General features: G+C 56.8%; 1 protein-coding gene across 1 annotated transcript; it reads right to left on the bottom strand.

Moving 5' to 3' along the window:
• Window positions 1-164: 164 nt before the first annotated feature.
• Window positions 165-26393, bottom strand: TGM1 (transglutaminase 1). Its single transcript, XM_065652890.1, has 16 exons — window positions 26339-26393; window positions 24708-24887; window positions 24353-24619; window positions 21188-21306; window positions 18594-18701; window positions 16902-17076; window positions 14423-14561; window positions 13432-13535; window positions 12677-12765; window positions 12433-12586; window positions 9845-10126; window positions 7701-7861; window positions 4438-4574; window positions 2174-2322; window positions 302-405; window positions 165-185 (listed from the first exon to the last, which is right to left on the bottom strand). The coding sequence occupies exons 1-16, from the start codon at window positions 26391-26393 to the stop codon at window positions 165-167; spliced, it is 2244 nt and encodes a 747-aa protein (XP_065508962.1).

Here is a 26393-nt window from a genome sequence, read left to right as displayed (position 1 = left end):
CCCTCTCAACCGGCTCCCATTCCCCTTTAGCCCCGCCCACCCCATTAACCCCGCCCACCCCCTTGGCCCCGCCCACCCCCTTAACCCCGCCCACCCCCCAGGCCCCGCCCCTTTCCCCCCTCACCTGCCGCCCCCCCCTCCCGCGCTTTTCCGCGGCGGTTTCGTCATTTCCGCCGCTCTTTTCCCTTTTCGGGGCGTTTTTCGCGGCGTCGGCAAAGCGGGCGGGTGAAAAATCGGGCGGTTTTGGGGTTGTTTTTGTTCTTTTTTTTTGGAAGGGGCGGGTTTTAAAAAAAAACCCCACGGCGGCGGCCCCGCCGGCGCCGCGCCGGAAGTGGAGGCCGCGCCGGAAGTCCCGCCCCCTCCCGCCCCGCTCGCTCTTGCCGTTCTCTGATTGGGCCCCCGGCGCTGCCGATCAAAGGCCACGCCCAGCAGCGGAAGGAACGCGGTTTATTGGAGGGGGCGGGGGGTGGAGGGGGCGGGGCTTGGGAAAGGGGCGGGGCCGAGGGTGTGAACTGGGTCCTAGTGCCCGCAGTATGGACCGAGCTGGTCCCAGTGCTCCCAGTATGGACCGAGCTGGTCCCAGTGCTCCCAGTATGGACCGAGCTGGCTCCCAGTGCTCCCAGTATGGACCGAACTGGGTCCCAGTGCTCCCAGTATGGACCGAGCTGGTCCCAGTGCTCCCAGTATGGACCGAGCTGGTCCCAGTGCTCCCAGTATGGACCGAGCTGGGTCCCAGTGCTCCCAGTATGGACCGAGCTGGGTCCCAGTCCCTCCCAGTATGGACCGAACTGGATCCCAGTGCTCCCAGTATGGACCGAACTGGGTCCCAGTCCCTCCCAGTATGGACTGAACTGGGTCCCAGTGCTCCCAGTATGGACCGAACTGGGTCCCAGTGCTCCCAGTATGGACCGAGCTGGGTCCCAGTGCTCCCAGTATGGACTGAGCTGGGTCCCAGTCCCTCCCAGTATGGATTGAACTGGGTCCCAGTGCTCCCAGTATGGACCGAGCTGGGTCCCAGTGCTCCCAGTATGGACTGAACTGGGTCCCAGTCCCTCCCAGTATGGATTGAACTGGGTCCCAGTCCCTCCCAGTTTGACCCAAACCTGCTCCCAGTGCTCCCAGTTTGACCCAAACCTGCTCCCAGTAACATCCCAGTCCATGCCAGTATGACCAGAACTTGTTCCCAGTGCTCCCAGTATGACCCAAACTTGATCCCAGTGCTCCCAGTTTGACCCAAAGCTGCTCCCAGTCCCTCCCAGTTCCCTCCCAGTTTGACCCAAACCCGCTCCCAGTCCCTCCCAGTTCCCTCCCAGTGCTCCCAGTTTGACCCAAACCCGCTCCCAGTGCTCCCAGTTTGACCCAAACTCGCTCCCAGCCCCTACCAGTCCCTCCCAGAGCTCCCAGTTTGACCCAAACCCGCTCCCAGTGCTCCCAGTTTGACCCAAACTCGCTCCCAGTCTCTCCCAGTGCTCCCAGTTTGACCCAAACTCGCTCCCAGTGCTCCCAGTATGACCCAAACCCGCTCCCAGTGCTCCCAGTTTGACCCAAACCCGCTCCCAGTTCCCTCCCAGTTCCCTCCCAGTGCTCCCAGTTTGACCCAAACCCGCTCGCAGTGCTCCCAGTATGACCCAAACCCGCTCCCAGTGCTCCCAGTATGACCCAAACTCGCTCCCAGTTCCCTCCCAGTGCTCCCAGTTTGACCCAAACCCGCTCCCAGTGCTCCCAGTTTGACCCAAACCCGCTCCCAGTTCCCTCCCAGTGCTCCCAGTTTGACCCAAACCTGCTCCCAGTGCTCCCAGTTTGACCCAAACCCGCTCCCAGTGCTCCCAGTTTGACCCCAACCTGCTCCCAGTCCCTCCCAGTTCCCTCCCAGTGCTCCCAGTTTGACCCAAACTCGCTCCCAGTTCCCTCCCAGTGCTCCCAGTTTGACCCAAACCCGCTCCCAGTATGACCCAAACTTGCTCCCAGTGCTCCCAGTATGACCCAAACTCGCTCCCAGTTCCCTCCCAGTGCTCCCAGTTTGACCCAAACCCGCTCCCAGTGCTCCCAGTTTCCCCCATTCACCCCCCAGTGCTCCCCCCCGGGGGTTCCCGCCTCCTCCTCCTCCTCCTCCAGGGGGCCCCCCCAGTATTCCCAGTATTCCCAGTATTCCCAGTATTCCCAGTTTCCCCGCCTTCGGCGGGGGGCGTGGCCTCGAACTGCAGCTCGCCGCTGATTGGCCCGAGCTCGGGGCTCTCGAGCGTCACGACCAATCGGCGGCGGCCGGCGCGGAGCGCTCTGATTGGCTGCCGGAGCCGCACGGTCTGAGCCGAACCCACGGGCCTGGGAACGGGGCGCGGGGTCACCCCAGGGCATTGACCCCGGCTGACCCCGGCTGACCCCGGCTGACCCCGGCTGACCCCGGCTGACCCCGGCGCCGCCCAGCTCCAAAACCAGTGACCGCCCCAGTGCCTCCCAGTGCAAACCAGTGACCCCCCAGTTCAAACCAGTGACCCCCCAGTGCCTCCCAGTTCAAACCAGTGACCGCCCAGTCCCTCCCAGTTCATCCCAGTGACCCCCCAGTTCAAACCAGTGACCCCCCAGTGCCTCCCAGTTCAAACCAGTGACCGCCCAGTTCAAACCAGTGACCCCCCCAGTTCATCCCAGTTCAAACCAGTGACCCCCCAGTTCAAACCAGTGACCCCCCCAGTTCATCCCAGTTCAAACCAGTGACCCCCCAGTTCAAACCAGTGACCCCCCCAGTCCCTCCCAGTTCATCCCAGTGACCCCCCAGTTCAAACCAGTGACCCCCCAGTCCCTCCCAGTTCAAACCAGTGACCCCCCCAGTCCCTCCCAGTTCATCCCAGTGACCCCCCAGTTCAAACCAGTGACCCCCCCAGTCCCTCCCAGTTCAAACCAGTGACCCCCCAGTGTCTCCCAGTTCAAACCAGTGACCCCCCAGTTCATCCCAGTGACCCCCCAGTGCCTCCCAGTTCAAACCAGTGACCGCCCAGTTCAAACCAGTGACCCCCCAGTCCCTCCCAGTTCATCCCAATGACCCCCCAGTTCAAACCAGTGACCTCCCAGTTCAAATCAGTGACCCCCCAGTGTCTCCCAGTTCAAACCAGTGACCCCCCAGTTCAAACCAGTGACCCCCCAGTCCCTCCCAGTTCGAACCAGTGACCCCCCAGTTCAAACCAGTGACACCCCAGTGTCTCCCAGTTCCCTCCCAGTTCATCCCAGTTCCCTCCCAGTTCAAACCAGTGACCTCCCAGTGTCTCCCAGTTCAAACCAGTGACCGCCCAGTTCAAACCAGTGACCTCCCAGTTCAAACCAGTGACCCCCCAGTGTCTCCCAGTTCAAACCAGTGACCCCCCAGTTCATCCCAGTGACCCCCCAGTCCCTCCCAGTTCAAACCAGTGACCCCCCAGTCCCTCCCAGTTCATCCCAATGACCCCCCAGTTCAAACCAGTGACCGCCCCAGTGTCTCCCAGTTCAAACCAGTGACCCCCCAGTTCAAACCAGTGACCACCCAGTGTCTCCCAGTTCAAACCAGTGACCGCCCAGTTCAAACCAGTGACCCCCCAGTGTCTCCCAGTTCAAACCAGTGACCCCCCAGTCCCTCCCAGTTCAAACCAGTGACCCCCCAGTGTCTCCCAGTTCCCTCCCAGTCCCTCCCAGTGTCTCCCAGTTCCCTCCCAGTTCATCTCAGTTCATCCCAGTTCCCTCCCAGTTCAACCCAGTTCCCTCCCAGTCCCTCCCAGTCCCTCCCAGTTCTCTCCCAGTCCCCCCCAGTTCATCCCAGTGACCCCCCAGTGTCTCCCAGTCCCTCCCAGTTCCCTCCCAGTCCCTCCCAGTTCCCTCCCAGTTCCCTCCCAGTTCAAACCAGTTCCCTCCCAGTCCCTCCCAGTCCCTCCCAGTTCCCTCCCAGTCCCCCCCAGTTCATCCCAGTGACCCCCCAGTGTCTCCCAGTCCCTCCCAGTTCCCTCCCAGTCCCTCCCAGTTCCCTCCCAGTTCCCTCCCAGTTCAAACCAGTTCCCTCCCAGTCCCTCCCAGTCCCTCCCAGTTCCCTCCCAGTCCCTCCCAGTTCCCTCCCAGTTCAAACCAGTTCCCTCCCAGTCCCTCCCAGTTCCTCCCAGTTCCCTCCCAGTCCCTCCCAGTTCCCTCCCAGTTCCCTCCCAGTTCAAACCAGTTCCCTCCCAGTCCCTCCCAGTCCCTCCCAGTTCCCTCCCAGTCCCCCCCAGTTCATCCCAGTGACCCCCCAGTGTCTCCCAGTCCCTCCCAGTTCCCTCCCAGTGCCTCCCAGTTCCCTCCCAGTCCCTCCCAGTTCAAACCAGTGACCTCCCAGTGTCTCCCAGTTCCCTCCCAGTGTCTCCCAGTCCCTCCCAGTTCCCTCCCAGTTCCCCCCCAGTCCCTCCCAGTCCCTCCCAGTTCCCCCCCAGTGCCCCCCAGGCTCACCCCACGCGGGCGGGTTTGGGGCAGGCGATGCCGGCGCCCTCCATGCGCAGCGTGGCGCCGCTGAGCGGCTCGGGCAGCGGGTTCCGGAACACGACCTGCACGGGGCTGTCCTGCCCCACCACGGCGGGCGCCAGCAGCTGCGGGGACCCAGGCGTCCGGGAGGGAGCCAGGAGTGCCCCCGGGGACCCAGGAGTGCCCCGAGGGACCCAGGAGTTCAGGAGATACCCGGGAGTTTGGGATTTGGGGGATAAACGGGAATTGGGGAAACTGAGGCACGGGAGGGACCCAGGAGTTCGGGAGGGACCCAGGAGTTCGGGAGGGACCCAGGAGTGCCCCCAGGGACCCAGGAGTTCGGGAGGGACACGGGAGGTCGGGATTTGGGGGATAAAGGGGAATTGGGGAAACTGAGGCACGGGGGGGACCCAGGAGTTCGGGAGGGACCCAGGAGTGCCCCGAGGGAGCCAGGAGTTCGGGAGGGACCCAGGAGTGCCCCAAGGAACCCAGGAGTTCGGGAGGGACCCAGGAGTGCCCCCGGGGAGCCAGGAGTTCGGGAGGGACGCGGGAGGTCGGGGATTGGGGGGATAAAAGGGAACTGGGGAAACTGAGGCACAGGAGGGACCCAGGAGTTCGGGAGGGACCCAGGAGTGCAGGAGGGACCCAGGAGTGCCCCAAGGGACCCAGGAGTTCGGGAGGGACCCAGGAGTGCCGCAAGGGACCCAGGAGTTCGGGAGGGACCCAGGAGTGCCCCCGGGGACCCAGGAGTTCGGGAGATACCCAGGAGTTTGGGATTGGGGGTATAAAAGGGAACTGGGGAAACTGAGGCACAGGAGGGACCCAGGAGTGCGGGAGGGACCCAGGAGTGCCCCAAGGGACCCAGGAGTGCCCCGAGGGACCCAGGAGTTCGGGAGGGACCCGGGAGTGCCCCGAGGGACCCAGGAGTTCGGGAGGGACCCAGGAGTGCCCCCAGGGACCCAGGAGTGCCCCAGGGGAGCCAGGAGTGCCCCCAGGGACCCAGGAGTTCGGGAGGGACATGGAAGTTTGGGACTTGGGGAATAAAGGGGAGTTGGGGAAACTGAGGCACAGGGGGGGACCCAGGAGTGCGGGAGGGACCCAGGAGTTCGGGAGGGACCCAGGAGTGCCCCAAGGGACCCAGGAGTTCGGGAGATACCCGGGAGTTCGGTATTGGGGGGATAAAAGGGAACTGGGGAAACTGAGGCACAGGAGGGACCCAGGAGTGCGGGAGGGACCCAGGAGTTCGGGAGGGACCCAGGAGTGCCCCCAGGGACCCAGGAGTTCGGGAGGGACCCAGGAGTGCCCCGAGGGACCCAGGAGTTCGGGAGGGACCCAGGAGTGCCCCAAGGGACCCAGGAGTTCAGGAGATACCCGGGAGTTTGGGATTTGGGGGATAAACGGGAATTGGGGAAACTGAGGCACAGGAGGGACCCAGGAGTTCGGTATTGGGGGGATAAAGGCGAGTTGGGGAAACTGAGGCACGGGGGGGACCCAGGAGTGCGGGAGGGACCCAGGAGTGCCCCGAGGGACCCAGGAGTTCGGGAGGGACCCAGGAGTGCCCCCAGGGACCCAGGAGTTCGGGAGGGACACGGGAGGTCGGGATTTGGGGGATAAAAGGGAATTGGGGAAACTGAGGCACGGGAGGGAGCCAGGAGTGCCCCGAGGGACCCAGGAGTGCGGGAGGGACCCAGGAGTGCTCCAAGGGACCCAGGAGTGCCCCCAGGGACCCAGGAGTGCTCCAAGGGACCCAGGAGTGCCCCAAGGGACCCAGGAGTTCGGGAGATACCCAGGAGTTCGGTATTGGGGGGATAAAGGCGAGTTGGGGAAACTGAGGCACGGGGGGGACCCAGGAGTGCGGGAGGGACCCAGGAGTTCGGGAGGGACCCAGGAGTGCCCCCAGGGACCCAGGAGTTCGGGAGGGACACGGGAGGTCGGGATTTGGGGGATAAATGGGAATTGGGGAAACTGAGGCACAGGGGGGACCCAGGAGTTCAGGAGGGACCCAGGAGTGCAGGAGGGACCCAGGAGTGCCCCGAGGGACCCAGGAGTTCGGGAGGGACCCAGGAGTGCCCCCAGGGACCCAGGAGTGCGGGAGGGACCCAGGAGTGCCCCAAGGGACCCAGGAGTTCAGGAGATACCCAGGAGTTCGGTATTGGGGGGATAAAGGCGAGTTGGGGAAACTGAGGCACGGGGGGGACCCAGGAGTGCGGGAGGGACCCAGGAGTGCCCCCAGGGACCCAGGAGTTCGGGAGGGACCCAGGAGTGCCCCCAGGGACCCAGGAGTGCAGGAGGGACCCAGGAGTGCAGGAGGGACCCAGGAGTTCGGGAGATACCCAGGAGTTCGGTATTGGGGGGATAAAGGCGAGTTGGGGAAACTGAGGCACGGGGGGGGACCCAGGAGTGCGGGAGGGACCCAGGAGTTCGGGAGGGACCCAGGAGTGCCCCCAGGGACCCCGCAGTTCGGGAGGGACCCAGGAGTCCCCCAAGGGACCCAGGAGTGCGGGAGGGACCCAGGAGTGCCCCAAGGGACCCAGGAGTTCGGGAGGAACCCAGGAGTGCCCCCAGGGACCCAGGAGTTTGGGATTGGGGGGAAAAAAGGGAGTTGGGGAAACTGAGGCACGGGAGGGACCCAGGAGTGCGGGACGGACCCAGGAGTGCCCCAAGGGACCCAGGAGTTCGGGAGGGACCCGGGAGTTCGGGATTGGGGGGATAAATGGGAATTGGGGAAACTGAGGCATGGGGGGGACCCAGGAGTTCGGGAGGGACCCAGGAGTTCGGGATTGGGGGGATAAATGGGGATTGGGGAAACTGAGGCACACGGGAGGGACCCAGGAGGTCGGGAGGGACCCAGGAGTTTGGGAGGGACCCAGGAGTGCCCCCAGGGACCCAGGAGTGCCCCCAGGGACCCAGGAGTTCGGGAGGGACCCAGGAGTTCGGGATTGGGGGGATAAATGGGGATTGGGGGGATAAATGGGAATTGGGGAAACTGAGGCACACGGGGGGGACCCAGGAGTCCCCCAAGGGACCCAGGAGTGCGGGAGGGACCCAGGAGTGCCCCAAGGGAACCTGGAGTTCGGGAGGGACCCAGGAGTGCCCCAGGGGACCCCGGAGTTCGGGAGGGACACGGAAGTTTGGGATTGGGGGGATAAATGGGAATTGGGGAAACTGAGGCACACGGGAGGGACCCAGGAATTCGGGAGGGGACCCAGGCGTCCGGGAGGGGACCCAGGCGTCCGGGCCGCGCCGCTCACCGTCAGCGTGAGCTCCGGCTGGTGCAGCCGCACCCGCAGCTCCTTGGCCACCACCCGGCCCGTCTCCTCCACCGTGGCGGCCGCCGTCAGCTTCAGCGCGTCCTGGTCCCCGACGTGGGGCCGGTACTCGGCGTACGGGACCGTCATGGTCACCGTCTCGGCTGCGGGGAGAGGGACCCAGGCGTTCGGGGCGGACCCCGGCGTCCGGGGAGAGCCGGGAGTTCGGGATTGAGGGGGGGAAAAGGGGGATTGGGGAAACTGAGGCACGGCGGGGGGAACCCAGGAGTTCGGGAGGGACCCAGGAGTGCCCCAAGAGACCCAGGAGTTCGAGGAGGGACCCAGGAGTGCCCCAAGAGACCCAGGAGTTCGAGGAGGGACCCAGGAGTTCGGGAGGGACCCAGGAGTTCTGGGGGAGCCAGGAGTTCGGGAGGGACCCAGGAGTTCGGGGGGGGACCCAGGAGTTCGGGATTGGGGGGAAAAAGGGGAAACTGAGGCACAGGGGGGACCCAGGAGTTCGGGAGGGACCCAGGAGTGCCCCAAGAGACCCAGGAGTTCGAGGAGGGACCCAGGAGTTCGGGAGGGACCCAGGAGTTCTGGGGGAGCCAGGAGTCCAGGAGGGACCCAGGAGTTCTGGGGGGGACCCAGGAGTTCGGGGTTGGGGGGTAAAAGGGGAAACTGAGGCACAGAGGGAACCCAGGAGTCCGGTAGGGACCCAGGAGTTCGGGAGGGACCCAGGAGTTCGGGAGGGACCCAGGAGTTCGGGGGGAGCCGGGAGTTCGGGATTGAGGGGGGGGAAAGGGGGATTGGGGAAACTGAGGCACGGGGCGGGGACCCAGGAGTTCGGGAGGGACCCAGGAGTGCCCCGAGGGACCCCGGAGTTCGGGAGGGACCCAGGAGTGCCCCAAGGGACCCAGGAGTTCGGGAGGGACCCAGGAGTTCGGGGGGACCCAGGAGTGCCCCAAGGGACCCAGGAGTTTGGGAGGGACCCAGGAGTTCGGGGGGACCCAGGAGTGCCCCAAGGGACCCAGGAGTTCGGGAGGGACCCAGGAGTTCGGGGGGACCCAGGAGTGCCCCAAGGGACCCAGGAGTTCAGGGGGGACCCAGGAGTTCAGGGGGGGACCCAGGAGTCCGGGAGGGACCCAGGAGTTCTGGGCGGGACCCAGGAGTTCGGGATTGGGGGGAAAAAGGGGAAAGTGAGGCACAGGGGGGACCCAGGAGTTCGGGAGGGACCCAGGAGTCCGGGAGGGACCCAGGAGTTCAGGAGTGGGCGGAAAAAGGGGAAACTGAGGCACAGGGGGGACCCAGGAGTCCGGGAGGGACCCAGGAGTTCGGGAGGGACCCAGGAGTTCGGGAGGGACCCAGGAGTTCAGGGTTGGGGGGTAAAAGGGGAAACTGAGGCACAGGGGGGACCCAGGAGTTCGGGAGGGACCCAGGAGTGCCCCAAGAGACCCAGGAGTTCAGGGGGGACCCAGGGGTCCGGGGGGACCCAGGAGTTCGGGAGGGACCCAGGAGTGCCCCAAGGGACCTAGGAGTTCGGGGTGACCCAGGAGTTCAGGGGGGGACCCAGGAGTCCGGGAGGGACCCAGGAGTTCGGGGGGAGCCAGGAGTTCGGGAGTGGGGGGAAAAAGGGGAAACTGAGGCACAGAGGGAACCCAGGAGTTCGGGAGGGACCCAGGCGTCCGGGGGGACCCAGGAGTCCGGGAGGGACCCAGGAGTTCTGGGTGGGACCCAGGAGTTCGGGATTGGGGGGAAAAAGGGGAAACTGAGGCACAGAGGGAACCCAGGAGTTCGGGAGGGACCCAGGAGTCCAGGAGGGACCCAGGAGTTCAGGAGTGGGCGGAAAAAGGGGAAACTGAGGCACAGGGGGAACCCAGGAGTCCAGGAGGGACCCAGGAGTGCCCCGAGGGACCCAGGAGTTCAGGGGGGACCCAGGCGTCCGGGGGGGACCCAGGAGTTCGGGAGGGACCCAGGAGTGCCCCAAGGGACCCCGGAGTTTGGGAGGGACCCAGGAGTGCCCTGAGGGACCCAGGAGTGCCGCGAGGGACCCAGGAGTTCTGGAGGGACCCAGGAGTTCGGGGGGGACCCAGGAGTCCGGGGGGGACCCAGGCGTCCGGGAAGGGACCCAGGCGTCCGGGGCCGCTCACCGTCCCCGGGGCTCAGGGGTTTCCGATGCTGTTCGGAGCGGAACGGGGTCCCCGTGACCCCCGTGTAACGCACGGCGGCCAATGAGAGGCGGAGCTTCAGGGTGCGCGGCTCCGCCCCCTCGTTGCGCAGCGTCGCCCGCAGCTCAAGCTCCGCCCCCGCCACCGCCGACCCCGCCCCCAAGGTCAAGGTCACGGCCTCCGAGCCCGAGGGCGCCCCCTGGGGGCGGGGGCGGGAACCGTGGGCCGTGGCCTGGGCGACGGCGCGGCGTTCGGCCTCGGAGCCTGCAGGGGTCAAAGGTCGGGAGGTCACGGGGTCAAGGGCGTTGGGTGCAAGGGGCGTGGGGGTCAAGGTCGTGGGGTGGCGGGGTCGCGGGGGTCAAGGGTGAGGAGTTGGGGCGGGGTCACAAGTGGGTTGTTGGGTCAATGTGGTCTTGAGGTTGAAGGGGGTGGGGGTGGGGTCAAAGGGCACGAGGGGTCACGGGGTCATAGCGGGTCAAGAGGTCAAGGGCAACAGGGTCAAGAGGTCAAACCCCAGGGTCAAAGGTCAAGGTTTCTTGGGTCAAAGGTCGAGGGTTGGGTTGGGTTGAGTTGGGTTGGGTTGGGTTGAGTTGAGTTGGATTGGGTTGGGTTGGGTTGGGTTGGGTTGAGTTGGGTTGGGTTGAGTTGGGTTGAGTTGGGTCGGGTTGGGTTGAGTTGGGTTGAGTTGGGTTGAATTGGGTTGGGTTGGGTTGGGTTGGGTTGAGTTGGGTTGAGTTGGGTTGGGTTGAGTTGGGTCGGGTTGGGTTGAGTTGGGTCGGGTTGATGAGTTGGGTCGGGTTGAGTTGGGTCGGGTTGAGTTGAGTTAGCTTGGGTTAGATTGAGGTGGGTTGGGTTGAGTTGGGTTGGTTTGGGTTGGGTTGGTTTGGGTTGGTTTGGGTCGGGTTGAGTTGAGTTGGGTTGAGTTGGGTTGATGAGTTGGGTCGAGTTGGGTTGAGTTGAGGTGGGTTGAGTTGAGGTGGGTTGAGTTGAGGTGGGTTGAGTTGAGGTGGGTTGAGGTGGGTTGGGTTGGGTTGGGTTGGGTTGGGTTGAGTTGGGTTGATGAGTTGGGGCGAGTTGGGTTGAGTTGAGTTGGGTTGGGTTGAGGTGGGTTGGGTTGAGTTGAGTTGGGTTGAGTTGAGTTGGGTTGAGGTGGGTTGGGTTGAGGTGGGTTGGGTTGAGGTGGGTTGGGTTGAGGTGGGTTGGGTTGAGGTGGGTTGGGTTGGATTGAGTTGAGGTGGGTTGGGTCAGGTTGGGTTGGGTCAGGTTGGGTTGGGTCAGGTTGAGTTGGGTCAGGTTGAGTTGGGTCGGGTTGAGTTGGGTCGAGTTGAGTGGGGTTGAGTTGGGTCGAGTTGAGTGGGGTTGAGTTGGGTTGAGTTGAGTGGGGTTGAGTTGGGTTGGGTCGGGTTGAGTTGGGTTGGGTTGGGTCGGGTTGAGTTGGGTCGGGTCAGGTTGAGTTGGGTCGGGTTGAGTTGGGTCAGATTGGGTTGGGTCGGGTCGGGTTGAGTTGGGTCGGGTTGAGTTGGGTTGGGTTGGGTTGAGTTGGGTCGGGTTGAGTTGGGTCAGGTTGGGTTGGGTTGGGTCGGGTTGAGTTGGGTCGGGTTGAGTTGGGTTGGGCTGGGTTGGGTTGAGTTGGATTGAGGTGGGTTGGGTTGGGTCAGGTTGAGTTGGGTTGGGTTGAGTTGGGTCGGGTTGGGTTGGGTCAGGTTGAGTTGGGTCGGGTTGAGTTGGGTCGGGTTGAGTTGGATTGAGGTGGGTTGGGTTGGGTTGTGTTGGGTTGGGTCAGGTTGAGTTGGGTTGGGTTGAGTTGGGTCGGGTTGAGTTGGGTCAGGTTGGGTTGGGTCGGGTCAGGTTGAGTTGGGTCGGGTTGAGTTGGGTTGAGTTGGGTTGAGTTGGGTTGAGTTGAGTTGGGTCAGGTTGGGTTGGGTCGGGTCGGGTTGAGTTGGGTCGGGTTGAGTTGGGTTGGGCTGGGTTGGGTTGAGTTGGATTGAGGTGGGTTGGGTTGGGTCAGGTTGAGTTGGGTTGGGTTGAGTTGGGTCGGGTTGGGTTGGGTCAGGTTGAGTTGGGTCGGGTTGAGTTGGGTCGGGTTGAGTTGGATTGAGGTGGGTTGGGTTGGGTTGTGTTGGGTTGGGTCAGGTTGAGTTGGGTTGGGTTGAGTTGGGTCAGGTTGGGTTGGGTCGGGTCAGGTTGAGTTGGGTCGGGTTGAGTTGGGTTGAGTTGGGTTGAGTTGGGTTGAGTTGAGTTGGGTCAGGTTGGGTTGGGTCGGGTCGGGTTGAGTTGGGTCGGGTTGAGTTGGGTCGGGCTGGGTTGGGTTGAGTTGGATTGAGGTGGGTTGGGTTGTGTTGGGTTGGGTCAGGTTGAGTTGGGTTGGGTTGGGTTGAGTTGGGTTGAGTTGGGTTGGGTCGGGTTGGGTTGAGTTGGGTTGAGTTGGGTCGGGTCGGTTGAGTTGGGTTGAGTTGGGTTGAGTTGGGTCAGGTTGAGTTGAGTTGGGTTGAGTTGAGTCAAGTCAACGACCCTTGGGATGGGGGGGGGGCGAGAGGTCAAAGGTCACCCAAAGGGGGGCGTGTCCCCACCCTCGGGGTGCTTGTATTGGTCGGTGATGTCCAATCGGGCGCCGGATCCCGGCCCCAGCGTGCTGATTCGCCGCCCGATGGCCCCGCCCTCCACGTGCACCACGGTGAAGGCCCCGTTGGGCTGCCGCTGCCAATAGACTTTGTCGCTGTTCACCTGCGGACACGCCCCCTCATTAGCATAGGCCACGCCCACCCGTTGGCCACGCCCGCCCGTTGGCCACACCCGCCCGTTGGCCACGCCCACCTCGGCGAAGACGAACGGGGTGTCGTACTTGAGGAAGACGTCGCCGTTCTTGATGGCGGCCACCGAGCAGGGCCCGCAGCAGAAGAGCCCTGCGGAGACCAGTATAAACCAGTATAGACCAGTATAGACCAGTATGAGCCAGTACCGACCAAAACGAAGCCAAAACGGGCCCTTCTGAGACTTTTTTTTTCGGCTCTTCTGCCCCCCAGTGGCCCCAGGGAGCTCCCAGGGGTCCCCCCAGCACCCCCCAGCATAAACCAGTAAAAACCAGTATAGACCAGTATAAACCAGTACAGACCAGTATGGGGTTTATGAGCGCTTTTTACAGCTCTTCTGACCCCAAGCGAGCCTCCAGGGTTCCCTCCAGCACTCCCCAAAGCCAAACCAGTATAAACCAGTAAAAACCATTATAGACCAGTATAGACCAGTATAGACCAGTATGGGCTTTCTGAGCCAGTTTTAGGGCTATTCTGCCCCCCAGTGGCCCCGGGGAGCCCACAGGAGTCCCCCCAGTATCCCCCAATATACACCAGTATAAACCAGTAAGAACTGGTAATGAATCAGGATGAACCAGTAGAAACCAGTAAGGACCAGTATAGACCAGTATGGGCTTTGGAGCCGGTTTTATGGCTCTTCCGCCCCCCAGCAGCCCCCGGGGAGCCCCCTGGGCCACCTCCCAGTGCCTCCCAGTATAAACCAAACCCCCTCCCAGCATAAACCAGCATAAACCAGTATAAACCAGTATAAACCAGTACCGCTGCTGGTCTCCTGGGGGGTGGCGTCCACCACCTGCCACCCATCGTAGCCGTCGGGGAGGTCGGGGCGCTTCATCCAACAGTCGTTCCACACGTGGAAGTTCCTGCGGACCAGTATAAACCAGTATAAACCAGTATGGACCACCATAAACTACTACGCACCAGTACAAACCAGTAAGGACCAGTATGGGGCTTCCAGACCCTCTATGGGATGTTCTCACCCCCCCACAACCCAAAACTCACCTCCCGGGCCGCCCTGGGTCCCAAACCAGTACAAACCAGTACAAACCAGTACACACCGGTACACACCGGTACACACCAGTACACACCGGTACACACCAGTACAAACCAGTACAAACCAGTACGGGGCCCCCAGCCCCTCTACGACCTGTTCTCACCCCCAAAACCACCTCCTGGAATCCCCTGGATCCCAAACCAGCCCAAACCAGTACGACCAGTACAAACCAGTACACACCAGTACACACCAGTACACACCAGTACACACCAGTATGGGGCTTCCAGCCCCTCTATGACCTGTTCTTACCCCAAAACCACCGCCTGGAACCCCCTGGGTCCCAAACCAGTCCAAAACTGTATGACCAGTATAAACCAGTACGGACCAGTATAAACCAGTACAAACCAGTACAAACCAGTACAAACCAGTACACACCAGTACACACCAGTACACACCAGTATGGGGCTTCCAGCCCCTCTATGACCTGTTCTTACCCCAAAACCACCGCCTGGAACCCCCTGGGTCCCAAACCAGTCCAAAACTGTACGACCAGTATAAACCAGTACGGACCAGTATAAACCAGTACAAACCAGTATGGACCAGTATAAACCAGTATGGACCAGTACGGGGCTCCCAGCCCCTCTACGACCCGTTCTCGCCCCCCACAACCCGAAACCCACCTCCTGGGCCCTGCTGGGTCCCGAACCAGCCCAAACCAGTATAAACCAGTACGGACCAGTATAAACCAGTACAAACCAGACGGAGTCGGTGTTGAGGCGCTCCAGGGGCCGCATGTTCTCGTCGAAATAGATGTCGGTGGTGAGCGACACGTCGGTGTCGTGGGCCGAGTTGTAGTTGGTGACGGTTCGGGTGGGGAGGCCCAGGCAGCGCAGCACTGGGGACACCAGTATAAACCAGTATAAACCAGTATGAAACCAGTATGAAACCAGTATGAAACCAGTATGAAAATCTGCCACTTCCACCCAATTTATCCCATTTATAGTGACTCCGGGAGGGTTTTAGTGACTCTGGGGGGCGCCCACCCCCTCCCCGACCCCCCCAACCCAGACCAGTATAAACCAGTACAAACCAGTATGAAACCAGTACAAACCAGTATGAAACCAGTATAAAAACCAGTATAAAATCTGGGACTTATACCCAATTTATCCCATTTATAGCGACTCCGGGGGGGATTTAATGACTATGGGGGGGCGCCCACCCCCTCCCCGATGCCCCCAACCCAGACCAGTATAAACCAGTACAAACCAGTATAAACCAGTATGAAACCAGTATGAAACCAGTATGAAACCAGTATGAAACCAGTATGAAACCAGTATGAAAATCTGCCACTTCCACCCAATTTATCCCATTTATAGTGACTCCGGGAGGGTTTTAGTGACACTGGGGGGGCGCCCACCCCCTCCCCGACGCCCCCAACCCAGATCAGTATAAACCAGTACAAACCAGTATGAAACCAGTACAAACCAGTATGAAACCAGTATAAAAACCGGTATAAAATCTGGGACTTATACCCAATTTATCCCATTTATAGCGACTCCGGGGGGGTTTTAATGACTATGGGGGGTCGCCCACCCCCTCCCCGACCCTCCCCTGACCCAGACCAGTATAAACCAGTATGAAACCAGTATGAAACCAGTATAAAAATCTGGGACTTCTACCCAATTTATCCCATTTATAGCGACTCTGGGAGGGTTTTAGTGACTCTGGGGGGGCGCCCACCCCCTCCCCGACCCTCCCCTGACCCAGACCAGTATAAACCAGTACAAACCAGTATAAACCAGTATGAAACCAGTACAAACCAGTATAAAAACCAGTATAAAATCTGGGACTTCTACCCAATTTATCCCATTTATAGCGACTCCAGGGGGGTTTTAATGACTCTGGGGGGCGCCCACCCCCTCCCCGACCCTCCCCTGACCCAGACCAGTATAAACCAGTACAAACCAGTATGAAACCAGTATAAAAACCAGTATAAAAATCTGGGACTTCTACCCAATTTATCCCATTTATAGCGACTCCGGGGGGGTTTTAATGACTCTGGGGGGGCGCTCACCCCCTCCCCGACCCTCCCCGGACCCAGACCAGTATAAACCAGTATGAAACCAGTATGAAACCAGTATAAAAATCTGGGACTTCTACCCAACTTATCCCATTTATAGCGACTCCGGGGGGGTTTTAATGACTCTGGGGGGGCGCCCACTCCCTCCCCGACCCTCCCCGGACTCAGACCAGTATAAACCAGTACAAACCAGTATGAAACCAGTATAAAAATCTCGGACTTCTACCCAATTTATCCCATTTATAGCGACTCCGGGGGGGTTTTAATGACTATGAGGGGGTGCCCACCCCCTCCCCGACCCTCCCCTGACCCAGACCAGTATAAACCAGTACAAACCAGTATGAAACCAGTATAAAAACCAGTATAAAATCTGGGACTTCCACCCAATTTATCCCATTTATAGCGACTCTGGGGGGGTTTTAGTGACTATGGGGGGGCGCCCACCCCCTCCCCGACCCTCCCCTGACTCAGACCAGTATAAACCAGTACAAACCAGTATGAAACCAGTATAAAAATCTGGGACTTCTACCCAATTTATCCCATTTATAGCGACTCCAGGGGGGTTTTAATGACTATGGGGGGGCGCCCACCCCCTCCCCGACCCTCCCCGGACCCAGACCAGTATAAACCAGTATGAAACCAGTACAAACCAGTATGAAACCAGTATGAAAGCCAGTATGAAATCTGGGATTTCCACCCAATTTATCCCATTTATAGCGACTCCGGGGGGGTTTTAATGACTATGGGGGGGCGCCCACCCCCTCCCCGACCCTCCCCTGACTCAGACCAGTATAAACCAGTATGAAACCAGTACAAACCAGTATGAAACCAGTATAAAAACCAGTATAAAATCTGGGACTTCCACCCAATTTATCCCATTTATAGCGACTCTGGGGGGGTTTTAGTGACTATGGGGGGCGCCCACCCCCTCCCCGACCCTCCCCGGACCCAGACCAGTATAAACCAGTATGAAACCAGTATGAAACCAGTATGAAACCAGTATGAAACCAGTATAAAAATCTGGGACTTCTACCCAATTTATCCCATTTATAGCGACTCCGGGGGGGGTTTTAATGACTCTGGGGGGGGCGCCCACCCCCTCCCCGACCCTCCCCGGCCCCAGACCAGTATAAACCAGTATAAACCAGTACAAACCAGTGGTCATGACGCCGGCGAACACCCAGCACTGGCCGTAGCGCACGGGGGCGCCGGAGCCGTGGAAGCTGCGCAGGATGTCGACGGAGCCGGCCCAAGCCGAGGGGTTGGTGCCGTGGCTGTAATCGCCCGTCCAGTTCCCCACCAGCACCCCGTTGTCGTCCAGGGAGTTCACCTGGGGGACCCCAGAAATGAGGACACCCCCGAAACGGCCCCAAAACGGCCCGAGACGCCCAAAAACGCCCCAAAAATGGCCAAAAACGCCCCAAAAATGGCCAAAAACGCCCCAAAAATGGCCAAAAACGCCCCAAAAACGGCCCGAAACGCCCAAAAACGCCCCAAAAATGGCCAAAAACGCCCCCAAAATGGCCAAAAATGGCCCAAAAATGGCCCCAAAATGGCCCCAAAACGGCCAAAAACGCCCCAAAAATGGCCAAAAATGGCCCAAAACCGGCCAAAAATGGCCCCAAAATGGCCAAAAATGCCCCCAAAAATGGCCAAAAATGCCCCCAAAATTGGCCAAAAATGGCCCAAAACCGGCCAAAAAAGCCCCCAAAATGGCCAAAAATGCCCCCAAAAATGGCCAAAAATGGCCCAAAACCGGCCAAAAAAGCCCCCAAAATGGCCAAAAATGCCCCCAAAACGGCCAAAAATGCCCCCAAAATGGCCAAAAATGCCCCCAAAAATGGTCAAAAACACCCAAAAAACGGCCAAAAACACCCAAAAAATGGCCAAAAATGCCCCCAAAAATGGCCAAAAATGCCCCCAAAATGGCCAAAAATGGCCCCAAAATGGCCAAAAATGCCCCCAAAATGGCCAAAAATGCCCCCAAAACACCCCCAAAAATGCCCCAAAAACACCCCCAAAATGCCCCCAAAATGGCCAAAAACGCCCCCAAAACGCCCAAAATACACCCAAAAATGCCCCCAAAACGCCTGAAAATGCCCCAAAAACGCCCCCAAAACGCCCCAAAAACGCCCCCCAAAACGGCCAAAAACCCCCCAAAAACGGCCCAAAAATGGCCAGAAACGCCCAAAACCGCCCCAAAACGCCCAAAAATGCCCCAAAACTGCCCAAAACCGCCCCAAAAATGGCCAAAAATGCCCCAAAAACGCCCCCAAAACGCCCAAAACCGCCCCAAAACCGCCCCCAAATCGCCAAAAAAATGCCCCAAAAACGCCCCAAAAACGCCCCCAAAACGAGCCTAAAAATCCCCAAAAAACACCCGACAAAGACACCAAAATTGGGGTTTTCCCCCCCAAAACTTGATGGGGAAACCCCCAAAATGTCGTCGACTCACCCCCAAAAAAACCAAAAATCCCCCAAAATTTCCCCAGAACCCCCCAAAAAACCCCAATTGAAACGCCCCAAAATTTCCCCCAAATTCCCCCGAAAAACCACAGAAACGCCCCAAAATTTCACCCAAATCCCCCCAAAATGTTGCAAAATCAGGATTTTTCCCCCAAAATATCTTCGATTCACCCCAAAAAACCCCAAATCCCCCCAGAACCCCCCCAAAAAACCCCAATTGAAACGCCCCAAAATTCCATCAGAATTCCCAAAAAACCACAGAAACGCCGCGAAATTTCACCCAAATCCCCCCCAAAAAAAACACCCCCCGGAAGTCACGCGACCCCCCCCCCCCCCCGATTTTGCCCAAAACCCCCGGAATTCGCCCCAAAACGCGCTCACCATGGCCGAGACGACGCGCGACACCATGACGGGGTCCCCCCGGGCGCTATGGGGCATCCCCCGCCGGTCCAGGATGTACAAACACGCCTCCAGAACCCCCGGTTCAAACTGGGGGGGGGGGGGGACACCCCAAAATCAGGGGGGGGGTCCCCACCACCTCCCCCGACCCCCAAAACCCCAGAAACCCCCAAAAAACCCCAAAAATCCCCCCCCAAACACCCCAAAAACGCCCCCAAATTCCCATCAATCGGACCCAAAAAGCGGTTTCGAGGGGGCCCCCCCCAATATTATAATGGTGGTTTCAAGACCCCCCCCCCCCCAAAATCCCTTAAATCTCCAAAAAAAATGGTTTAACACCCCCCCCCCAAAATTATAATGAAAATTTGGGACCCCCCAAATCCCCTAAATCCCCAAAAAATCATTTTCAAGACCCCCCCCAAATAATACAATGAAAATTTGAGACCCCAAAATAAAAAAAAAAATCAGTTTCAAGACCCCCCCCAGATAATATAATGAAAATTTGGGACCCCAAAATCCCCCCAAAATTGGTTTCAAGACCCCCCCAAAATATTATAATGAAAATTTGGGACCCCAAAATAAAAAAAAATCAGTTTCAAGACCCCCCCCAGATAATATAATGAAAATTTGGGACCCCAAAATCCCCCAAAAATTGGTTTCAAGACCCCCCCAAAATAATATAATGAAAATTTGGGACCCCAAAATCCCCAAAAAATCAGTTTCAAGACCCCCCCAAATAATACAATGAAAATTTGAGACCCCAAAATCCCCAAAAATCAGTTTCAAGACCCCCCAAAATAATATAATGAAAATTTGGGACCCCAACATCCCCAAAAAATCAGTTTCAAGACCCCCCCCAAATAATACAATGAAAATTTGAGACCCCAAAATAAAAAAAAATCAGTTTCAAGACCCCCCCAGATAATATAATGAAAATTTGGGACCCCAAAATCCCCCAAAAATTGGTTTCAAGACCCCCCCAAATCATATAATGAAAATTTGGGACCCCAAAATCCCCAAAAAATCAGTTTCAAGACCCCCCCAAATAATACAATGAAAATTTGAGACCCCAAAATCCCAAAAAATCAGTTTCAAGACCCCCCCCAAATAATACAATGAAAATTTGAGACCCCAAAATCCCCAAAAAATCATTTTCAAGACCCCCCCCCAAACATTATAATGAAAATTTGGGACCCCAAAATAAAAAAAAAATCAGTTTCAAGACCCCCCCAGATAATATAATGAAAATTTGGGACCCCAAAATCCCAAAAAATCAGTTTCAAGACCCCCCAAAATAATATAATGAAAATTTGGGACCCCAAAATCCCCAAAAAATCAGTTTCAAGACCCCCCAAAATCATATAATGAAAATTTGGGACCCCAAAATCCCCAAAAAATAGGTTTCAAGGCCCCCCAAAATAATATAATGAAAATTTGGGACCCCAAAAAATCAGTTTCAAGACCCCCCCAAATATTATAATGAAAATTTGGGACCCCAAAATCCCCCAAAAATTGGTTTCAAGACCCCCCCAAAATATTATAATGAAAATTTGGGACCCCAAAATAAAAAAAAAATCAGTTTCAAGACCCCCCCCAGATAATATAATGAAAATTTGGGACCCCAAAATCCCCCAAAATCAGTTTCAAGACCCCCCCAAAATATTATAATGAAAATTTCCCAAATTTTGAGGGGATTTGGGGGCAAAATTCCCCAATTTGGGGGTGAAATTTCCCAATTTTTTGGTGAATTTGGGGATTTTGGGGGGAAATTCCCTGATTTTGGGTTGAAATTTCTCGAATGAAAATTTGGGACCCCCTAAATCCCCTGAATCCCCAAAAATTGGTTTCAAGACCCCCCCAAAATTCTATAGACAATTTCCCCGTTTTTTGGAATTTCCGCCCCGGGATTTTTTTATTTTGGGGGGGAATTTGACCAATTTGGGGGTGAAATTTCCCAATTTCAGAGTGAAATTTCCCCAATTTTTGGTGAACTTTGGGGTGAAATTCCCCAATTTTGGGGGGAAATTTCCCAAATATTCGGTGAATTTGGGGGCAAAATTCCTCGATTTGGGGGTGAAATTTCCCAATTTTTTTGTTGAATTTGGGGGCAAAATTCCACAATTTGGCGGTGATATTTCCCAAATTTTTTGTGAACTTGGGGGCAAAATTCCACAATTTGGGGGTGATATTTCCCAAATTTTTTGTGAACTTGGGGGCAAAATTCCACAATTTGGGGGTGAAATTTCCCAAATTTTAGTTGTGACTTTCAGCGTGAAATTCCCCGATTTTGGGGGTGAAATTTCCCAAATTTATTTGTGAACTGGGGGGCGAAAACTCCCCAATTTGGGGGTGAAATCCGCCGAATTTATTTGTGAATTTGGGGGCGAAATTCCCCAAATTTTATTGGTGAATTTGGGCGGTGAAATTCCCTGACTTTGGGGCGAAATTTCCCCGGGGTTTTTGGTGAATTGGGGGGATTTGGGGGCGAAATTTCCCCAAATTTTTTGCTGGATTTGGGGATTTGGGGGGTGAGATTCCGCGATTCTGGGGCGAAATTCTGCGATTTTCGGGGGTACCTGCCCGTAGTTCCAGGAGCGCTCGGCGATTTGGTCCTCGGTGCCGTAGAAGATGCGCCCGGACTCGTTAAGCACGTACTCGTTAAGGTCGCTCGTCGGCTCCATGTACACGCTGTCGTCTGGGGAAAAACGACACGCAAAAACGACAAATTTCAACTCAAAACTGATGAATTTTACCTGAAAACGACCGATTTCGCCTCAAAACTGACAAATTTTGCCCCGGGGAGACTCGAAACCGACAAATTTCCCCGCGAAATTGCGGAATTTCGCCTCAAAACGGACAAATTTCGTCTCAAAACTGACAGATTTTGCTCTGGGGAGACTCGAAACCGACAACTTTCCCCGCAAAATTGCGGAATTTTGCCCCAAAACGGACAAATTTCGCCTCAAAACTGACAAATTTTGCCCCGGGGAGACTCGAAACCGACAAATTTCCCCGCGAAATTGCGGAATTTCGCCTCAAAACGGACAAATTTCATCTCAAAACTGACAAATTTTCCTCTGGGGAGACTCGAAACCGACAAATTTCCCCGCGAAATTGCGGAATTTTGCCTCAAAATGGACAAATTTCGCCTCAAAACTGACAAATTTTGCCCCGGGGAGACTCGAAACCAACAAATTTCCCCGCGAAATTGCGGAATTTTGCCTCAAAATGGACAAATTCCACTTCAAAATTGACAAATTTCACCTCAAAACTGACAAATTTTGCCCCGGGGAGACTCGAAACCGACAAATTTCCCCGCGAAATTGCGGAATTTTGCCTCAAAACTGACAAATTCCACTTCAAAATTGACAAATTTCACCTCAAAACTGACAAATTTTACCCTGGGGAGACTCGAAACCGACAAATTTCCCTGCGAAATTGCAGAATTTTGCCTCAAAATGGACAAATTTTGCCTCAAAACTGACAAATTTTGCTCCGGGGAGACTCGAAACCGACAAATTTCCCCACGAAATTGAGGAATTTTGCCTCAAAACGGACAAATTCCACTTCAAAATTGACAAATTTCACCTCAAAACTGACAAATTTTGCCCCGGGGAGACTCGAAACCGACAAATTTCCCCTTGGAATTGAGGAATTTTGCCTCAAAACGGACAAATTTCGCCTCAAAACTGACAGATTCCACTTCAAAATTGACAAATTTCGCCTCAAAACTGACAAATTTTGCTCCGGGGAGACTCGAAACCGACAAATTTCCCCGCGAAATTGCGGAATTTTGCCTCAAAACGGACAAATTTCACCTCAAAACTGACAAATTTTGTTTTCTGGGGAGACTCGAAACCGACAAATTTCCCCTGGAAATTGAGGAATTTTGCCTCAAAACGGACAAATTTTGCCTCGAAATTGACAAATTTCGCCTCAAAACTGCCAAATTCCGCCCCGGGGAGACTCGAAACCGACAAATTTCCCCTTGGAATTGAGGAATTTCGCCTCAAAACTGCCGAATTCTGCCCCGGGGAGACTCGAAACCGCCAAATTCCCCCGCGAAATTGAGGAATTTCGCCTCGAAACTGACAAATTCCGCCTCAAAACTGCCAAATTTCGCCCTCGAAACTGCCAAATTCTGCCCTGGGGAGACTCGAAACCGCCAAATTTCCCCTGGAAATTGAGGAATTTTGCCTCAAAACTGCCAAATTTCGCCCTCAAATCAAAACTGCCAAATTTCATCCTCGAAACTGCCAAATTCCGTCCTGGGGAGACTCGAAACCGACAAGTTTCCCCACGAAATTGAGGAATTTTGCCTCAAAACGGACGAATTTCACCTCAAAACTGACAAATTTTGTTTTCTGGGGAGACTCGAAACCGACAAATTTCCCCTGGAAATTGAGGAATTTTGCCTCAAAACGGACAAATTTTGCCTCAAAATTGACAAATTTCACCCTCGAAACTGCCAAATTCTGCCCTGGGGAGACTCGAAACCAAAAAATTTCCCCTGGAAATTGAGGAATTTTGCCTCAAAACTGACAAATTCCGCCCTCAAATCAAAACTGCCAAATTTCGTCCTTGAAACTGACAAATTCCGCCCTGGGGAGACTCGAAACCGACAAACTTCCCCTTGAAATTGAGGAATTTTGCCTCAAAACGGACAAATTTCGCCTCGAAATTGACAAATTTCGCCTCAAAACTGCCAAATTCCGCCCTGGGGAGACTCAAAACCGACAAATTTCCCCACGAAATTGCGGAATTTCGCCTCGGAACTGACAAATTCTGCTCTGGGGAGACTCGAAACCGACAAATTTCCCCACGAAATTGAGGAATTTTGCCTCGAAACGGACAAATTTCACCTCAAAACTGACAAATTTTGTTTTCTGGGGAGACTCGAAACCGACAAATTTCCCCTGGAAATTGAGGAATTTCGCCTCAAAACTGACAAATTTCGCCTCGAAACTGCCAAATTTCGCCCTCGAAACTGCCAAATTCCGCCCTGGGGAGACTCGAAACCGACAAATTTCCCCTGGAAATTGAGGAATTTCGCCTCAAAACGGACAAATTCCGCCTCGAAACTGCCAAATTTCGCCCTCGAAACTGCCAAATTCTGCCCTGGGGAGACTCGAAACCGACAAATTTCCCCTGGAAATTGAGGAATTTTGCCTAAAGACTGACAAATTTCGCCTCAAAACTGCCAAATTTTGCCCTCAAAACTGCCAAATTTCGCCCAGGGGAGACTCGAAACCGACAAATTTCCCCTGGAAATTGAGGAATTTCGCCTCAAAACTGACAAATTTCGCCTTGAAACTGCCAAATTTCGCCCTCGAAACTGCCAAATCCCGCCCCGGGGAGACTCGAAACCGACAAATTTCCCCTTGAAATTGAGGAATTTTGCCTCAAAACGGACAAATTTCGCCTCGAAATTGACAAATTTCGCCTCAAAACTGCCAAATCCTGCCCCGGGGAGACTCGAAACCGCCAAATTTCCCCGCGAAATTGCAGAATTTCACCTCGAAACTGCCAAATTTCGCCCTCAAAACTGCCAAATCCCGCCCTGGGGAGACTCGAAACCGCCAAATTCCCCCGCGAAATTGCGGAATTTCGCCTGGGGACTGACAAATTCCGGCGTTTTTTGGGGTGTTTTTTTTCGTTTTTCCTTCTTTTTTTTCCGTCCCGCCCCCCCGGGCACCCCCGGAGCCCCGAACCGGCGGTTTTTCACCCCAAACCGCCCTCACCGGGGCACCAGGGGTTGAAGAGCAGCACGAATTCGCCGGCGGGCTCGAAGGGGGCGGCGTAGTCGCCGGCGCCCGTGCGGGTCTTGACGCTCAAGCGGTAGCGGCCAATGGGAGCGTCCGGCGGCGCCGATAGGCTGACGAGGAGGGCGTGGCCCCCGGGCCCCGCCCCTTCCTCCTCTCCCGCCTTTTCCGCCGTCCAACCGGTGGCCGAGCTCTCGCCCAATGGGATGAGGACGTGGGTGCCTTTGGCCACCTGGGGGGCGGAACCTGCGGAGGGAAGGGCGGCGGGGTGACGATGACGTCATGTGGCCAGCGGCCAATGGGAGGGCGGCGCCCCGCCGGAAGCCCCGCCCACCCAGGAGGAGCTCCACGCAGAGGGCGTCGCCATCTTGGCGGAAGGGGCGGGGCAGGAAGAGGCGGAGCTGGAAGGGCTGGCCGCGGCGCAGCACCGGCAGCCGCCCGGCGTAGTCGGCAGTGTGGTGGGCGGCGCGGTCGGGGGCCGAGCCCAGGGCCAGCCCGCGCGGCACCAGCAGACCTGCGGGGGGGAAACGGCGCCTCAGGGGGCGGCGGGGGGGGGTGGGGGGGATGGGGGGGTGGGGGGGGGACGGGGAAAAATGGGGGAATGGGGGAAATGGGGAAAATGGGGGAAAATATGGGGGGAATGGGGGGAATGGGGAAAAATGGGGAAAAATGGGGAAAAATGGGGAAAAATATGGGGGAAAATACGGGGGAAAATACGGGGGAAAATACGGGGGAAAATACGGGGGGAATGGGGGGAATGGGGGAAAATATGGGGGGAATGGGGGGAATGGGGAAAAATGGGGGAAAATGGGGGAAAATGGGGGGAATGGGGGAAAATATGGGGGGAAATATGGGGGGAATGGGGAAAAATGGGGGGAATGGGGAGGAATGGGGGGAAATGGGGAAAATATGGGGGGAATGGGGGGAAATATGGGGGGGAAATGGGGGTAAATGGGGAAAAATATGGGGGGAATGGGGGAATGGGGGGAATGGGGGGAAATGGGGGAAAATGGGGGAAAATGGGGGAAAATATGGGGGAAATATGGGGGGAAATATGGGGGGAATATGGGGGGAATATGGGGGGAATATGGGGGGAATATGGGGGGAATATGGGGGGAAATATGGGGGAAATATGGGGGAAATATGGGGGAAATATGGGGAAAATATGGGGAAAATATGGGGAAAATATGGGGGGAATGGGGAAAAATGGGGGGAAATATGGGGGGAAATATGGGGGGAAATATGGGGGGAAATATGGGGGAAATATGGGGGGAATATGGGGGGAATATGGGGGGAATATGGGGGGAATATGGGGAAATGGGGAGGAATGGGGGGAAATGGGGAAAATATGGGGGGAATGGGGGAAAATGGGGGAAAATGGGGGAAAATGGGGGAAAATGGGGGGAAATATGGGGGAAAATATGGGGGAAAATATGGGGGAAAATATGGGGGGAATGGGGGAAAATGGGGAAAAATGGGGAAAAATGGGGGAAAGTATGGGGGGAATGGGGGGATGGGGGGATGTGGGAAATGGGGAAAAATGGGGAAATGGGGGAAAAATGGGGAGAATGGGGGAAAAATGGGGGGAAAAATGGGGGAAGAATGCGGGAAGAATGGGGGGAAGAATGGGGGGAAATATGGGGGTAATGGGGGAAAAAAGGGCAGGAAAATGGGGGAAACAGGGGAAATGGGGAGCCCCAAAACCGCCTTTTATCCCAATGGGGATCCCCAAAACTGTCTCTTATCCCAATGGGGAGCCCCGAAACCCCCGTTCCTCGCTATGGGGAGCCCCGAAACCGCCGTTCCTCGCTATGGGGAGCCCCGAAACCGCCTCTTATCCCAATGGGGAGCCCCAAAACCCCCATTTCTCGCTATGGGGAGCCCCGAAACCACCATTTCTCACTATGGGGAGCCCCGAAACCCCCGTTCCTCGCCATGGGGAGCCCCGAAACCGCCATTTCTCACTATGGGGAGCCCCGAAACCCCCGTTCCTCGCTATGGGGAGCCCCGAAACCGCCAT

The sequence above is a fragment of the Caloenas nicobarica genome, chromosome 28 (assembly GCF_036013445.1).
Source record: "Caloenas nicobarica isolate bCalNic1 chromosome 28, bCalNic1.hap1, whole genome shotgun sequence".
NCBI classification, from domain to species: domain Eukaryota; kingdom Metazoa; phylum Chordata; class Aves; order Columbiformes; family Columbidae; genus Caloenas; species Caloenas nicobarica.
Note: the sequence above shows the minus strand (reverse complement) of the source record. Positions and strands in the feature narration are given on the sequence as shown.